The sequence below is a fragment of the Juglans microcarpa x Juglans regia genome, chromosome 4D, assembly GCF_004785595.1.
Source record: "Juglans microcarpa x Juglans regia isolate MS1-56 chromosome 4D, Jm3101_v1.0, whole genome shotgun sequence".
Lineage (NCBI taxonomy): Eukaryota > Viridiplantae > Streptophyta > Magnoliopsida > Fagales > Juglandaceae > Juglans > Juglans microcarpa x Juglans regia.
The window spans coordinates 9019443-9035997 of record NC_054600.1 but is presented as its reverse complement, the minus strand read 5'-3'; the positions used below and the strand labels follow the sequence as shown (position 1 = coordinate 9035997).

Here is a 16555-nt window from a genome sequence, read left to right as displayed (position 1 = left end):
CTTGGACATCGAAAATGCTTTACCACCCAACGCCTTCACGTTTCTTGTGTTGCAGGTTTATTCAACTCACGCGTAATTAACATTCACTTTACTAACATTATATGATTTAGTTTACAATAAAAATTTAAAAATATAAATTTTGACAAGTAAGCGAGCAGATTTTTTCCGGAACAAGACGAAGAAAATAAAAGAGGTGATTGATTATCGTCTTCCAAAGGCTACGCATGCAGAAATAGAGGGAGGTGAAAGCTTTTGACCAAGTGAGAGGGAATGATTACAATTTCCAGAGGGAGGGAGATCAGAGTAACCCATAAATATTTATTATTAGGATATAGGACATAGAGAGAGAGAGAGAGAGATGGGGGATCATGCGGGGATTGAAAACAAAATGGTTTCTCCAAGAAAAGCAAGCAAAGGAGGGAGAGAGCAGCAAATTATACCATGAATAACGCAGGTTCTCACTTCTCTATCTCTCTCTGTGTCCGTGCGCAATCAATAATAGTTGAGAGAGAGAGAGAGAGGGGAATCTCTGAAGAACCTGCTACAAAAATGACTCGCTTGACGTATTTCTTTTGTGGCGGCATACCCTTCCCCAACACCAGATTGTACTATATCTATCATCTTCTTCTTCTCCTCTTCCCAAAATAATGCCATTAATCTCTCTCTTTTATATCGGTCAAATCAAAGTTGGAGAGAGAAGGAGAGTTCAGATGAAGAGATTTCCATGTCTCAACAGTTGGACCAATGACATTTCACTTCATTCTGCCAAAAAGCTCAGAATCCCACCACCACAACAGATCACAGATTCACACACCTTAAGGTGGCAATATAACGGCGTCGTTCAGAGTGAGCTCTTGTTATGGGGACAGCATAATAATCATCACGGCTCCTCCATTCAATTCCACATTATTTAATTTATTTTATTTTATTTTATTTTTTACTTTATTTTTTTCACCTTCAAGTGTTTCCCTCACTCCATCCATCATTAACAATATCATTTATAGTGTTATTTTTACTATATTGTATCATTAAATTTTGCAGGTAATATTACATTTTTCCATGCTTTTTCTTAATTTCTGAAAATTCACGTCCAAATATTATTAGCTCTTTCCCATTTTTTTTTTTATAAACAAAGTTCCATTAAATTAAAATATAAAAGAAAGAGTAGGATGCATAATACAAAAATCTCGTTACAATAACCGAACATCTCAGAGAAATTGAGGTTAGTCCACTACAAGAAAATAGCTCTTTGCCATGGTTTACAGCTCTTTGTCATTTTTTTAAACTCTTGAAAATTGACTTCCAAATTTGAAAAGGGACTGGTTTGGATAGTGAGATAAGATGTGATAGTTTTATATTAAAATTGAATAAAATATTATTTTCTTAATATTATTATTATTTTAAAATTTGAGAAATTAGTTGAGTTTTTTATTATATTATGTATAAAAATTTAAAAAAATTATAATGATGAAATGAGATTAGATGAAATATTTTTATTATCTGGACGTAAGAGACAGGTAGTTAGGAAATATAATAGAATTAAAAACTTCATGATTCCTCGTGCATTACTTGAATAATGTATAGTTAGTACTGTATAATTTTTGAATCACAAAACTCATGATCTACTTGAGTTACATCATTTATTTTTATTATTTAAATTAAATTAAAAGAAACTTTATTACCACTTCATTGTATGCCTGTCTTACTTTTTATCTCTTTTACTTACCATTTCATTCTGTCTCTACCGTACATCTTTTGCACTTATACTGTTTTGTTCATTATTATTATTAAAAAGATGATAGTTGTAATTGTAAGTATGTAAGTACTACATAATCATTTTAAAAAAAAAAAATAAATGAGTACGAAACCAAATGAAAAAAATTATTTTTTTAATAGTGGACCCCACTCTTTTTCAAATTAAGCTATTGCACGACGCTTGTACACTTCACGATTGTATGTATATTACTCTTATTATTTTAAGAGAAATTCTATTTGCAGTCCCTAAATAGGGACTACATGTACAAGCCCTTTATTAAATGAAAAAAAGTATCATTTTGATAAGGATATTATTATAATTTTGCAAAAATTTGAAGATAAAATTAACTAGGCGTGTATTGCAGTTCTCAAATTGAGACTGTACGTAACATTACTCTTATTTTAATATTCTTATATTCATATGTATTTTTGTAATAATAAAAAAAAATATCACGTTTAAATAACTGTACACAATAAAATTATAGATAAAATTAAAAATATAATAATATAATTAAGAACTTAACAATGTTAGCACTGTTCATACGGGCCGGGTTTTTTCCCGGTCCGGTCCAAAATCCGGAAAATCGGATTCCGGTTCCGGGTTCCAGCCCGGATTGTAAAACCTGGACCAACACGATCTGGGTATACCCGAATTCTCGGGTCGGAACCCGGATGAACACCCCTAAACAATGTCCAACTAATTATTAATAAAGACTTTAAGTGGTTTTCCACTCGTGATCAGTCTTCTCTCTCTCTTTTTTTCTCTCGAGAAGGGGAGTGGGGTGAAGTGGGGTCCACAAAATATTCTAACAGAATTGGAGGTGGCAGAGACGTAAGGAACGTGCACAACGGATTTGTTACGGCTGAGTGGGAGTACTGAAGGTGGCAGAAAAGTGGTCGTTAAAGGAGGTGACGCTGGTTTTTCCATAGTTTTCTGGTAGTGAGGGTGGCTAGCAAGGGGGAAAACATGAATGAGCTAGAGAAGATGTGGGAAAGTATGAAACTAACGGAGGAGGAAACTAAATGCATCGATTTGGATGATGAGATACCAGAGGAATTGAAAAACAAGGAAGATTGCAATTTGGTAGGGAAAGTTTGGGTGGAGAGAAGCATTAGCAGGATGGTGATAGAAAATACAATGGCAAAAGTGTGGAGAATTAGTAGAAAAGCTCAGTTCCAAGAGGTGGGAACAAATATGTTTGTTATAACTTTTGCCAACCAAGCTGATAAACAACGTATTCTTCAAGGCAGGCCATGGTTATTTGGTAACCAGATATTTGTGATAATGCAGTTGAATGGCTCTATCCCTCCACAAAAGATGGATTTTAGCAGAGAAATGATGTGGATTCAACTACACAATTTACCCTTAGCATGTATGAATAAGGATAGAGGAGAGGTGATGGGAGAGACTATTGGTAGAGTCCTGGAAGTGGAGACTCTGCTTGATGGAAGTGGTTGGGGTCCTTTCTATGAATCCTTACAGAATTAGACTTGAAAAAACCATTGGCTAGGGGAAGAACCATTACTATAACAGGGCAAGTTCTATGGATACCTGTTAAATACAAGAAACTTCCACATTTCTGCTTTAGGTGTGGGTGCATTATCCACGAGGACGTAGGATGCAAGGGGAAGGATGAGGAGGAGATACAGTTTGGTGCTTGGATGAGGGCTAGGGTGAGAGCTAAGTTCCAAAAGCAAGGAGAGAGTAGAAGGAGCCCGATTAGAAATAGAGCTAGCAATGAGAAAGGTGAACCAGCAGTAATAATGAAGGTGAAGGAGGTACTACCAGAGCAGAATGAAGCTCAGGGAGGGGTAGAGTCAGATTCAGGAATCGAGGTAGGGAGGGAGGTAGGTCAAGAGGCAAGGAAAATTGAAAGGGAGGGGAGTATGTTGGACTGTCCACCAGCAAATAAGGGAGTGAAGGAAAATACAAAAGAGAGTCAAGAAATATTAAGTGAGGAAGGGAGGGAAGAGAGGAGTTTACTGAGAGAGGGAGCTGAAAATAGTAAAAGTTTGATGAGGGGGAGAGGAAATTCTAAAGGAGCTTGGAAGAGAAGAGCAAGAGAACAAGGTGACATAACCATTTCTCATAGTGTCAAGCCTTTCTAAGAGATTATTTAGCCCTATTGTTGAAGGAAATGAGGAGGAAAGGGGGAGGAAGAGGTTAAAAAGTACCTGTTGTGAGGTGCATGAAGAGTCACAAATATTGGTGGAGGCTGGTGGACAGCCCCACCAATCATTATGAAAACTCTTAGCTAGAACTGCCGAGGGCTTGGCAACCCTCGGACAGTTCAAGACCTTTGCCAATTGGTAAAGGAAAATAGGCCAAATGTGATATTCCTCATGGAAACAAAGTTGAGGAGTGGAAAATGTGATAGTATTAAAAGAAGAGTGAGGAGTGAGGGCTGTTTTGTAGTGGAACCTGAGGGAGGGAAAGGGGGATTAATGTTACTTTGGGATTAGACCACGAAAGTGGAAATTTTAAACTATTCCAAAAGACACATTAATGCTTGGATTACAAATGAAGAAGGGAATGAGAGATGGTTGTTGACAGGCTTCTATGGGCAGCCTGAAACTAGACTGAGGGCAGAAGCTTGGCAGTTGTTGGTATCTTTGAGACCAATAGACGAGGTTGGTTGGTGTGTGGTGGGGGATTTCAATGAAGTTTTGACACATGATGAAAAAAAATGGGGCAAACCAAGACTAGAGAAACAAATGGGCAGGTTTAGAGAAGCATTGGAGAAGGGAGGTCTGTTTGACTTGGGGTGGAGGGGTGATAAATTTACGTGGAGAAATAAACATGGGGATGAGACCTTTACCAAGGAGAGGCTTGATAGAGCAGTAGCTAATTTAAGGTGGAAAATGATGTTTAGGGAAGGGTGGGTGGAGGTTCTTGCAGAAGCATTGGAGAAGGGAGGTCTGTTTGACTTGGGGTGGAGGGGTGATAAATTTACGTGGAGAAATAAACATGGGGATGAGACCTTTACCAAGGAGAGGCTTGATAGAGCAGTAGCTAATTTAAGGTGGAAAATGATGTTTAGGGAAGGGTGGGTGGAGGTTCTTGCAGCTAGGTGCTCTGATCATAGACCCATCTTATTATATTTGAACCAGGAAAATACCAATGTATGGAAAAGGAAGAGGCTGTTCCGATATGAGGCCAGATGGTCTTTGGAGGAAGATTGTGAAGAAGTTATAAAAAGAGCTTGGCAAGTGAGAACAACAGGGAGGGACATAGACATGGATTTGCAGATGCTACTGGAAGATAGTAGAGGAGCTTTTCAAAGGTGGAGTAGGAAGATTGTTCAAGATAAGGGGAGACTTCTAAAGGAAAAAACAGAAAAGCTTAAAAAATAGGGAGTCACAATATGGTGGAGATAAAGAAAATTCAAGAGGAGATAGGGACCTGTCTTGAGATGGAGGACTTGATGTGGAGGCAAAGGGCTAAGATGGATTGGTACAATCATGGGGACCGAAATATAAAGTTCTTCCATAGTTGTGCAAACCAAAGGAGGAAAAAGAATATGATCAAGCAGATTTTTTATGATTATAATATGAGGTAGACCAATCCTGAGAAGGTTGAAATGGTTTTTAACAACTATTTTCATAATCTTTTCACCTCCTCAGACCCGAGTTTTGAAGATATTGAAGATAGCTTGAGGGAGGTGGTACCCTGTGTGACAGATGATATGAACATTTTCCTAACAAAAATTTTTACCAGAGGAGAGGTCGAGAAAGCTCTTAAACAAATGGCTCCATTAAAATCACCAGGTCCAGATGGATTTGGACCATGTTTTTATCAAAAGCATTGGCATGTAGTAGGTGATGAAGTGTGCAAAGCTGTCCTGTCATGGCTCAATGGTAATGCTCTGATTCCCTCTATGAATTATACTTTTCTTGCACTCATTCCTAAGGTTAAAGATCCAAAAGTGGCCAGTGACTATAGGCCTATAAGTCTTTGTAATGTTGCTTATAAGATCATGTCAAAAGTCTTGGCAAATAGGTTGAAAAAATTTCTGAATGTAGTAATTTCACCCAACCAAAGTACTTTTATCCCTGGAAGATTGATTATTGATAATATAATGGTGGCATATAAGGTGCTTCATTCAATGAAAGCTAGGAAAAAAGGAAAAGTAGGGAATATGGCTATCAAACTAAATATGTCTAAAGCTTATGATAAGATTGAATGGTGTTATCTAGAGGCTGTCATGGGGAAGTTGGGATTTGGCAGGAAATGAATTGAACTCATTATGAAGTGTGTTTCAACTGTGAGCTATTCTGTTTTAATCAATGGAAGCCCTGGGTCAAGATTCTACCCTATGAGAGGTTTGAGACAGGGTGACCCATTGTCTCCATACCTTTTCATTTTGTGTGCTGAGGGGCTTAGTGCACTGCTAAATCAGTCAGACATGAAGAGTTACACAAGAGAAGTAACTGTAGCAAGAAGTGGAACTCGTGTAAACCATTTACTTTTTACAGATGACTGCATTTTGTTTGGAAGAGTTTTAGCAGATGAATGGATAAAAATCCAAGAATTATTACTGAAGTATGAAAAAGCATCTGGGCAATTTTTGAACAAGGAGAAAACAAGTTTTTTTTAGCTCTAACTCAGGGGCTGAAGAAAAAAGGAAGATCTTGGTGTTAGGAGGCTCAGTGATGAAAGGTAGCTATGAAAAATATTTGGGTTTGCCTCCTGTAGTAGGAAAATCCAAGTACAATACATTTAGAGGTATAAAAGAAAGAGTGTGGAAGATGATTAGCAATTGGAAGAACTCATTTCTTTCTTCAGCAGGCAAGAAGGTTTTGATCAAGGCAGTATTACAAGCAATCCCAAAATATACTATGAGTGTGTTTAAACTTTCAAAGAACCTGTGTAAGGAATTAAACTCACTTATGACAAATTTCTGGTGGGGCAACCAGTCTAACAGCAGCAGAATTCACTGGTGCAATTGGGAAAATCTTGGAAAATCAAAAGGGAGGGGAGGCTTGGGTTTCAGAGATCTCGAGAGCTTTAATGTGGCTCTGTTGGCCAAACAAGAATGGAGGTTCTTACAGAATCCAGGGAGTATGGCAACCAAGATTTTCAAGGAAAAATACTTCAGTTCAATCTCTTTGTTTGAAGCTAAGTTGGGATACAGACCTTCATTTATATGGAGGAGTGTATGGGGTGCTTTAAAGCTGTTAAAAGAAGGTTTAAGGTGGAGAGTTGGGGATGGGAGTAGTATAAGGATATGGGGGCAGAAATGGCTTCAAACACCCTCATCTTACTGTGTGCAATCTCCTTGCTCGATACTAGATGAGGAAGCAAAAGTCAGTGAGTTGATCTCTGAGGGAAAATGGAATGTGCAGTTGATAGAAAGAATTTTCAATCAAGAAGAAGTGGAGCAGATCTGTAGTATCCCTATTAGCAAGCTAAATTCTGAAGATAAAATGATTTGGGGAGGTACCAAGAAGGGAAAATTTTCTATTAGCAGTGCATACCAGATGGAAATGAACAAGAAAGAAGCAATGAAGGGTGAAAGTTCAAAGGGCAAAGGACAAAGAAGCAATGGGGAATGAATATTCTAAGGAAGGTCAAACTTTTTTATGTGGAAAGCTACAAATGAGTTATTAGCAACTAGAGATAACCTGTCTTTGAGGAAAATAAGAGAAAGTTCAAAATGTCCAATTTGCAAGAATGATGATGAATCAGTGATGCATGCAATTTGGTTCTATCTAGCAGCAACAGATGTTTGGTTAGAATCAAACATTGTCATACAAAAGTGGAGCTCAAATGAAACTGACTTATTAGAATTATGGGACAGATTGGTGGAGAAGGTAAGCAAAGATGTGTTAGAGGAGATAGCCATGGTTATGAGGAACATCTGGTTAAGAAGAAATGAGTTCATCTTTGAGGGAGTTTTTAAAAGTCCAAGCCAAGTGATAAAAGCAGCTAGAGATGAATTAAGAGTGTTCCAACTCGTTCAACAAAATGCAAGACATACCCCAGTTCCAAGAGTAGAAAGAGGGGTTGTTCTGTGGAGCAGACCAAGAAAGTCCTTTGTTAAAGCAAATTGGGATGCAACAGTGTCCATAAAAGATAGAAAGGTGGGGCTCGGGATGGTTATTAGAGATGAGGAAGGGGAGATTTTGGTTGCTACAAGAGAATAGAAAAATTTCTTGACAGATTTTGCAACAGCTGAATATCTTGCACTTTGGAAAGCCATGGAAGTGTGTAGAGAGCTCAACTTCAACAGAGTTTTATCCAAAGGTGATGCCTAAGTCATAGTGAATGCTGTCAATAAAGGGGAAGAGGATTTTTCCTTTTATGAGAGGGTAGTTGAAGATGCCAAAAAGTTGCTAAAAGCTATAAAGAACTGGAGTGTTAATTTTGTTTACAGGGAAGCAAATGAGGCAGCTCATGTTTTAACTCATGAAGCTTTATTTTTACATCCTGATATAGTTTGGATTGAAGAGATTCCTAATTGTATTAGAAGTATCATCTGTAAGGAAAAATCCAGTAATGAGGTTATAGTTCAATGAATGAATACAGAGGATTCATTTTCAAAAAAAAAAAAAAAAAAACTAATTATTAATAGAAAAGTCAATACAACCAGTACGTAGTTGCTATATTGTATGTAGTGTGTCAATAAACGAGCTTTAACTTCTTGTCTCTCCTTCCGCTATCATTTTCGACAGGGTTTTACTCCTTTACCTCTAAGATGAACTTCAATGCGTAAACTGTTAAGATATATCATAAACTTTACTTTTGGAAGAAGATAAAATTTCAGTTTTGAATTCGAATCCTACTTTATAATTTATTCTATTAATAAATATTTCACATACTAAATCTATTTATTAATATGAGTGTAAAAATATAAAAAAGAATGATTTGTATAAATTTTAAATAGATAAATTTCGAATAGTTCATTTGAAAAAAAATGAATCACACTACGAAAAAGTATAAAAAAAAATTCGACTGATCCATATTTTTACAAAAGATCTACACAAAATTTGTCTATTTAAAACTTATAGCGAGCATTACTCAAAATATAATAATGTATCATCTATTCTAGTTTACTTTAAACATAATTTTGAGATGAATGATTATTTGACAAATCAAATGGGTGTATATAATATATAGGTGCTTGTTGTGTGATGATTCTAAAACCTTATTATAGAACGTATTAAACCCTTGGCTATATACCCTTCAGAAAAAAGGAAGAGTACGGACTCACTTATATTAAAGTACAGTAAAGAGTACACAATTTCTGCAGTGAGACACTGAGCCGAATTGAAAGGTCCACTCAGCTCTAAAAATCTGAAATCCTCCCCCAACCTTATAGAGGCAGCCCCACAGCCGCTTCCCACAACGCAAAAGACATGCATTTTCCTTAGTCATGACCAACATTCACACGTTTAGCAGCAGCACTGCCTCAGTGTTCTTTCTTCTTCTTCATTCGCTCCCCCACTTCTGTGTCTGTTTTTTTTAGCACCAAATGTTGTCTTCAACTCATGCCCGTACTTCCGAAGAAACTAGCTTGAACAAAACCATAAACCTTAATAGAGTCTCATCTTCATCCTCTAAATCACTTTCATCCACATCTACTTCTAGATCATCGCCTTCGCCATTTTCACCCTCATCCTTCTACCAAACTGCAAGATTAAGCTCCAAAACCATGGAAGAGGTCTGGAAGGACATCAATCTGGCTTCCCTTCAAGACCAAGAAACCACCCCAAGATTCCACCAACGTCCTCACTCAACCTCCAACTTCCGCAACGTTATCCTCCAAGACTTCCTTGCCCGACCTTTTAGCAAAGACCCACCTCCCAGCATGGTCTCTACAGCTACAGAGACCTCTCTCTACGGCTCTGCATCTTTGGTTCCGCCTCCGGCCACGGTTTTGAGCTTGAATTCGGGTTCTGAGTTTCATTTTCTGGATAACACCGACCCACTAATGAGGCCCGACTCTCATTTACTGTCGCATCCCATCTCTAATGTCTCTTCTTTCAGTAACAGATTTGAGGCTTTGGCATCCTCTACTGGCGTGCCTTCTTTTGGGCAGAAGAGGGTTCAGGAATCTGATACTAGCTCGGGGGATCGTCGGCATAAGCGTATGATCAAGAACCGAGAGTCGGCCGCTCGATCGAGAGCTAGAAAACAGGAATGTATCTCTCTCTCTGCTATTTTTTCGATAAGTTGAATACATGTCACATTCATGAACCATATAGTTCTGTTTCATTTAGTTTCCTGAAAGCTTGTTTTTTCCTACTTCAATCCTTCCTGCAGGCCTACACAAACGAGTTGGAACTTGAAGTTGCTCACTTGATGGAAGAGAATGCAAGACTCAAGAAACAGCAAGAACAGGTGAGTTTCATATATATATATATATATATATAGATATGTGTGTGTGTGAGTGTGTGTGCACGATCGAAACTATTCCTATTACTTTCTGTTTCGTCGTTAGATTTGTGTCATCTTATCATATCTTATGGTACTAGATGATAAGCATTTCAGGCAAGTTGTTTCTTTTTAAAGTAAAATACCTAGTTTTTTTAAGTTTTCATATTATGGTCGTGTTAAAGATAGAAATCAACTTGTGTTTCTTCTATAGTTAGATCATTGAATTGTTCAGTGGTATGATCAATTGTATCATTTTCTCGAACATGTTTTTGGGCAGTTAAGATTAGCTGCAGCTACCCAACTTCGCAAAAAGCACTCGCTCCAGCGAACGTTAACGGCTCCATTTTGAGAACACTCGGTGCTTGCTTTCCTTTTAACAAGTCCCTCTCTCTTTTGCATCAGCGCTGCTGACCCCTTATTAGCTAAGAGAGAATAGAGATCAGTAGTATCTAAGGGTTTTCAATTCTTTTCTTCTGCTGGCTAGCTGTTCCTCTACTCCATCCTGTAGTGGTTTAAGCTGGAAAGATCAATGGATGTATGAAAATGGTGTCTAATTTTGCATTCCTATAACAAGAAGGAACGTTGTTTAATTTGTTTGTTTGCATCCTTCGCTTGACTTTCTACCTTTTTTTATTTAAGTTGTGTGATTTTTCCTATATGCAAAGATAAAGGGCAGGGTGGAAGGACCACTTTATGGAGCTCCCAAGAAGATGCAAAAAGTAAAAACCCAAAAAATAAAAGAAAGAAAGAAAGACAGGACGGACTTCTTTGTTCCCTTGGCTGGCGAATGGCCATCACTTTCAACATCTCCTTATCTCTTTATCTTCTTCCATCAGGATGACTTATTAGTACAACCTTTTCTTTCACCATATTATTACACTGGCTGATGCCCTCTGTTGTTGGGTTCCTGGTGCTTTAATTTTCTATAGCATTAATTGCCTTGTTCACCAGGATTCAAAAGGATCCAAAGTGCCTTACTAGTAAACATTATCTGTGATCAACCTTTCTGGGCGCTCTTGTTTTGGGCGAGACTTGTTAATTATTCACGTCTTTTTCAATGACTGGCGATAGGATGTGGAACGTTGAACGTGTCCATGACCCAACTATTTCACTACTCTTTTTTTGATCTGACAGAACTAAGAAAAAGAGTGATTGACTGACTTTTGGTCATTTAATATTCTAAAGGAGTATCATTGACCTGTAATAACAACAAAAACGGTGATGACTTGGGGTCGATTTGAAAGCTAATAGGAAAGCAAGCTCTTTTTAACAAAACAAAGTGTTTGTGCTAAGAATAATGTTTTTTCATTAACAAAACAGTTAGATGTTGGCAATTGGTAACCACATTACTGGGGCGAATTGCATGTTCCACCCGGCCTATGTTTGATATTGCATGGAATTGGCAGCTACTCGCGTCTATGGCTTCAAAAACTTGAGCGGATGGATGTTAAACGTGCTTTATCTGGGAACTGGCCCAAGCTTAGAGCCATAAAAATCAGCCTATGCCGGCCGATACCAAACCTGAGGGTCCAATTGTGGGCAGTCTGGTACTTGCATGCTGGGTTTTTGTTTCTAGGCAAATATCTACAAGCTAGTTGTTTAAATGTCTCTTGCCCATGTAGGAAAATACAAAAATATGCATATATATTATCTACTGACACTGCAAATTAAACGTTTTTTTTTTTTTTGGGGGGGGGGGGGGGGGGGGGGTTTAAAAGTCTAGGCCTAACATGGTGAGATCATGAATGGGGGGAATGAGTGGGAAGGACCCTCCCTTAGGTATTAGAAGCATGATCTCATGAGATGGTTTGTAATATAGTCTACTCTTGTACTAATGTTTTTCTCTAATGAAGTCACTTTAGGAAAAAAAAAGAAAAAAAGTGGAACAACGGTCAGGAGGAAATAGCAAACATTCGAGCTTGGGCGTACTGTTTTGATTAAGGCAACAGGAATGTGCATCCATGAAAGCGTTGTTTCATTTATTTATCATGTGTAAATGCCAAGATTAATTACAATTCTCAGGCTAGAAACCAGCTACGTGAAAAGAAGAAAACCATATCACCATCTCATCCGTGAGCACTTCCTGTATATGAAAATTGTCATCTCCTCCAATGGAAAACCGGCAGACTGGACAGGTTTTCCGGCACGCATCGAACCACCTATCAACGCAGACCTTGTGAAACTCATGCAGACAAGGTAGAGTACGTGTGTCCTGCCCCTTCTTCAATCTTGACAAACACACACAACACTGCTCAACTTCAAGAAGCTCAACCGAGCTCGACCCCGACCCATGTGGGGACATTGGAGGATCTTCCTTAACCTTTTGCAGATCCTCCCATTTCAGCCCCCTGTAAGAAGATGATGGAAATCCCTTCAAACTTGGCTGTACTCTTGGACCAAGGAAATCGTATAAAAAGGACACCAGCTTCCTGAAATCCATTTAGTTTGACAGAGTCTTAACCTCCTTTCTAACAGCTCCTTAATAAGAGGAAGATTCAGTTGGAGAGCAGTGTCTGAAAGTAGCTGGTCATTGTTTTTGCTCACTTGTTTTGCGTGGTTTGGAAGGGTTTTTTAATTAGATTGGCAAAGACGATTTCTATAAGTGACCAATACAAAGCGGTTGCACCTAAACAGAGTGCTACATTTGACCTTTTTTTCTGCTTTCTTTAAGGAAAGAATATGGATAGGGAACAAATCCACAAGTCAAGTTTCATTTCTTTCATGAGGTAGGTAGGGTAGAAGTTGTACTCGTCACATCAATATAACTTTTGATACAACAATTATAACCTTACAATATGCACGACCATCTTTAGAGCTAAAGTTTTGGTCTATGCTCTAAAGGCAAAACGTAAAGAACAGAGGAATCCTCTAAGATTGCTCTGTGAGGGGAATGATCACTTGCAGCCATTGCAAGTTGTCACTGTGTCTTGAAACTTCTAGACCACATCTTCTCAGATACGAGTATAAATGATTATATAATATGGTTGAATAAAACTACTGTTCATTGCTCCATATTTCCAAGACTGACCAAGAATAATAATTTTGTGATGTTATTATTAAGAAGGAAAAAACTCCAAGCCGGTCGGGAGTCTTCACCTTTTTTACACTAGCCAATAACATCTCAACAAATATGAGACTTATGTGATTTATAATGTGGGCTAGTGTATTGAATAACTCCTCCTAATTTCTCTCATCTCCCCCACGCACTCTCCCCTCTTTCCCTTTCTTTCTCTCACCAGCACCATCTACTGATTTCCTCTCCCCAATGCCAAAACAAAAACATTCTGATAATCTCTTGTTTGCTAGTGTTTTTCCTTTTCATCATTCCAAAACAAAAACATACTGATCTTATGCGCTCAAATCTTCAACAATACAGCAAATCTTTTGCGAACACCCAATAAAAGCAAATCTTCAACAATCAATACAGCATTGAAATCCTCATGGCTTCTCTTAAAATCTCCTGCTAACACCCACACACAAGCACACTGTACTGGTACTGCACAAATAACCATGGAAATGGTCTGTTTCTTCTCTGTAAAATCATGAGGACAAGCGATGTGTTGTCCCTGAAAGTTACTATATTATTAACGCCTATGAATTTCAGGTGCAGCTATCAAAAGCTAAAAACCCAATTTCAGGGTGTCTTGGGTTTTACCATTGCATTATTAGTTAGTACAAAATCATACTATATGACATATCAACCCATGAATTTTTCACATTTCCTCAGCAGCCAAACAGAAATTAAAATACAACAAAATCAAGATCTGATCTGAGTCTGGTTGGGGGGCAACAAATTGGAGGAGGGATGGAAGGAGGGGGGGTTCGAAGGGGAGAGAGAGAGAGAGAGAGAGAGAGAGACGGGTGTGGGGGAGGAGGAGAGAGAGAGGGAGGGGGGGAAGAGATCGGGCAAAGAGAAACAAAATAACGTGATCACCTGCATGCAGCTTATTCTCTAATTTGCTGCAATTCATACGTGGCAATGTCTTATTCGTGGGTGTGAAGGAGGGTTTGTCACCGGACCGGTTGGTAGCGTCTCCCTATTAGGAAACAAAAACACAGTCACTTCATAAATTGAATAGAATTGGAGGCCTCACTCCATATTTTCCCGCAGAAAGAGAGGGAGAGGGGAGCTCCAATTGCTTGCAATTCCAGCAAGAAGGTTATATGACAAGAGGTCTACTAGGTAACCTACATAACTAACTCCTAAACCCTATGCCGAGTGTTCATAAGCAGTTGGAAAAAATCTGAGCAAGGAATGCAAAGCAAAGCAAAGAAAGACCAATTGCGACAACTCAATTGGATGAGACATCTCTTATTTACAAAACTGTGCCAACATGTGCCTACATTGTTAGTATATTTGATTTGAGTAATGCTAGATACAGTCGTAGGCTATGCAAGTGCCACACAATCCTTTTGAAAAAGAGAAGGATCTACCTTTAAAAAATTAATTTTTTCATGTGAGTCACATATTTACTCATTTTTTTCAAAAGGAGTGCGCGGCGCTTACACTCTTTATACCAGTAAATATCATTTCTCATTTGATTTACCAGTTCTAGAAGAGAGATTTTTTTAATAGAACGAATGAAACCAGTACCAGCTTATCGCCAACCGTGCTTCTGTGCTTCCTACCAACTCCGCCATCCCTAGCCATCCTTAGACGAGACCGAATATTTGAAGCATTAACATGTTAGTCGGGTGTGATCCTATCGAACCACCCCATCATAACAAAAAGAGACATGAAACCTGGTTGAGATAGTGGAACTTATTTCAACTGCTCCTCACCATGGGCACATACATAAAACACAACTCAGGCCGCCACTCCCATGCCTTCTTTGATATAATAACAATAGCGTTGAATATCAAAGTACTTTTATAGAAGCTTAACCCAAGAGAAAGCAACAAATAAATTTTGAACAATGTTTTAAAGAATTGACATATTGACTGATCTATTCGTCATTCCATGGCTATTAACAGACATAAACTTAGTTGTTTTAGTCTGATCACTTAAGAGGGGGCAAAAAAAAAAAAGAATTTCCAGATTTAAAAGATTAAACTTCAGGAAAAAAATAATAACTCCATTAATAAACACATACTGTACATAGAAAATGTCTCTCCCCTTGGTTGAGGAGAACAACAGATGCAGTAGTAACAAACAAACAAGTTAACTTTTCAAAAACTTATCTTCATGAAAGAAATATGACCATTTTCTGAGAAGATTCAAGAACAGGTTCTTCAATTTTCTAGCACAAATACAACGATAGCTTACAAACATAAGACGGAATTCTCAGATAGAAAATCACCTAGGATGACAACAAGCCATTTTATTTGTGAGCCCCAACATATCAAACCTCACAATACAGCCTAAGGACTACCTCCTCGTTATTAATTTTTTGTCGAAGATGAATCAATTGAATCATCAGTTTTTGGAGTGTCGTCAGCTTCCGTTATCTTGCCATCATTCGGAACCAAGCAAGGGATCCCATCCTTTATCTAGCAAATACATGAACAACGAAAAAATCATAGCCATATGAGTGCGACAGGATCCAAAAGCAAAATATTTGTATCATCTAGTACCGCACATGAAATTCAGACAAAGAAACAAAAAGGGTTATTGTATTTTGCAATTCACAAAACGAGTCAACGCTCCCTAATACATACTTTACTAAACAAAATAGTAGTTGCAGCAAATCCCTTCATCCGGGAACATGGGCGATTGCTAAAATAAGCGAATCTCTCTAAAAACAAAAATCCAGCACTGAAAATAAGCTTCAGCTATTAGCTAATGACGATGATTCTAGACAAATGTAAACTGAAATGCAGGGGATGGAAGTAGAGCTCACAGGAAAAGAAACGCCAATGGCGTCACTAATTAGAGAATTCGTTTCCTCACAATATCTACAAAGAAAACCCACAACCAATTAAGATTAACAAACACATTTACTTCACAAGAACCACCACCAATAACGATTAAATGTAAGAAAATAACCTTAAGGGTTGCTTGGAGAGCGGACAAACCAGTATTTCCGAGAGAGTCTTACAGAGCCCATTCCCTGCATCTCTGAGAATCGTCAAGCTCGCCCTCACCATTTCACTAGGTTTTGTTTTTTTTTTTTTATCACCGCCGAGCGATGTAAAGAACAAGGGACCGCGCCTGTCTCACTCCCGGCCTCCAGAATTGTGTTCTCGTGTCCACTGGAATTTTATCAGAAAATGTTATTCATGTCACATCAATTAGAAAAATTTTTAAAATCAATCGCTATTTATTACCTCAAATTTTATATTTTATAAAAAATAATCTTATATTTTATAAAAAAAAATATATATATAAAATATAAAAATAAATAGTAACTTAGACATAAAATTCTTTAATTATTTCTTTAAAAAAAATCTATTTAGAATTCGGTGGATAAAACACACCCT

General features: G+C 37.9%; 4 protein-coding genes across 5 annotated transcripts; 2 read left to right on the top strand and 2 right to left on the bottom strand.

Annotated features, from left to right (window-relative positions):
- The first annotated feature begins 7446 nt into the window (after nucleotides 1-7446).
- On the top strand, nucleotides 7447-7902 carry LOC121260116. Its single transcript, XM_041161966.1, has one exon. It carries the CDS (start codon nucleotides 7447-7449, stop codon nucleotides 7900-7902), a length of 456 nt encoding a protein of 151 aa, XP_041017900.1.
- A 1129-nt stretch (nucleotides 7903-9031) lies between these two features.
- LOC121259124 (protein FD) lies at nucleotides 9032-10973 on the top strand. 2 transcript variants are annotated; one of them, XM_041160618.1, is made up of 3 exons: nucleotides 9032-9896; nucleotides 10022-10099; nucleotides 10418-10973. In XM_041160618.1, exons 1-3 carry the CDS (start codon nucleotides 9231-9233, stop codon nucleotides 10544-10546), a joined length of 873 nt encoding a protein of 290 aa, XP_041016552.1. In that variant the 5' UTR covers nucleotides 9032-9230; the 3' UTR covers nucleotides 10547-10973. The 2 variants fall into 2 exon arrangements, with proteins under 2 accessions (XP_041016552.1, XP_041016553.1); XM_041160619.1 differs by having other exon boundaries at nucleotides 9036-9896; nucleotides 10413-10905.
- Nucleotides 10974-12158: 1185 nt separating this feature from the next.
- Nucleotides 12159-12575, bottom strand: LOC121260115 (E3 ubiquitin-protein ligase RNF165-like). Its single transcript, XM_041161964.1, has one exon. The coding sequence runs from the start codon at nucleotides 12573-12575 to the stop codon at nucleotides 12159-12161; it is 417 nt and encodes a 138-aa protein (XP_041017898.1).
- Nucleotides 12576-15351: 2776 nt separating this feature from the next.
- On the bottom strand, nucleotides 15352-16341 carry LOC121261698 (UPF0434 protein Mmar10_2939). The gene is made up of 3 exons (XM_041164183.1): nucleotides 16122-16341; nucleotides 15976-16030; nucleotides 15352-15625 (listed from the first exon to the last, which is right to left on the bottom strand). Exons 1-3 carry the CDS (start codon nucleotides 16220-16222, stop codon nucleotides 15518-15520), a joined length of 264 nt encoding a protein of 87 aa, XP_041020117.1. The 5' UTR covers nucleotides 16223-16341; the 3' UTR covers nucleotides 15352-15517.
- Nucleotides 16342-16555: the final 214 nt, after the last annotated feature.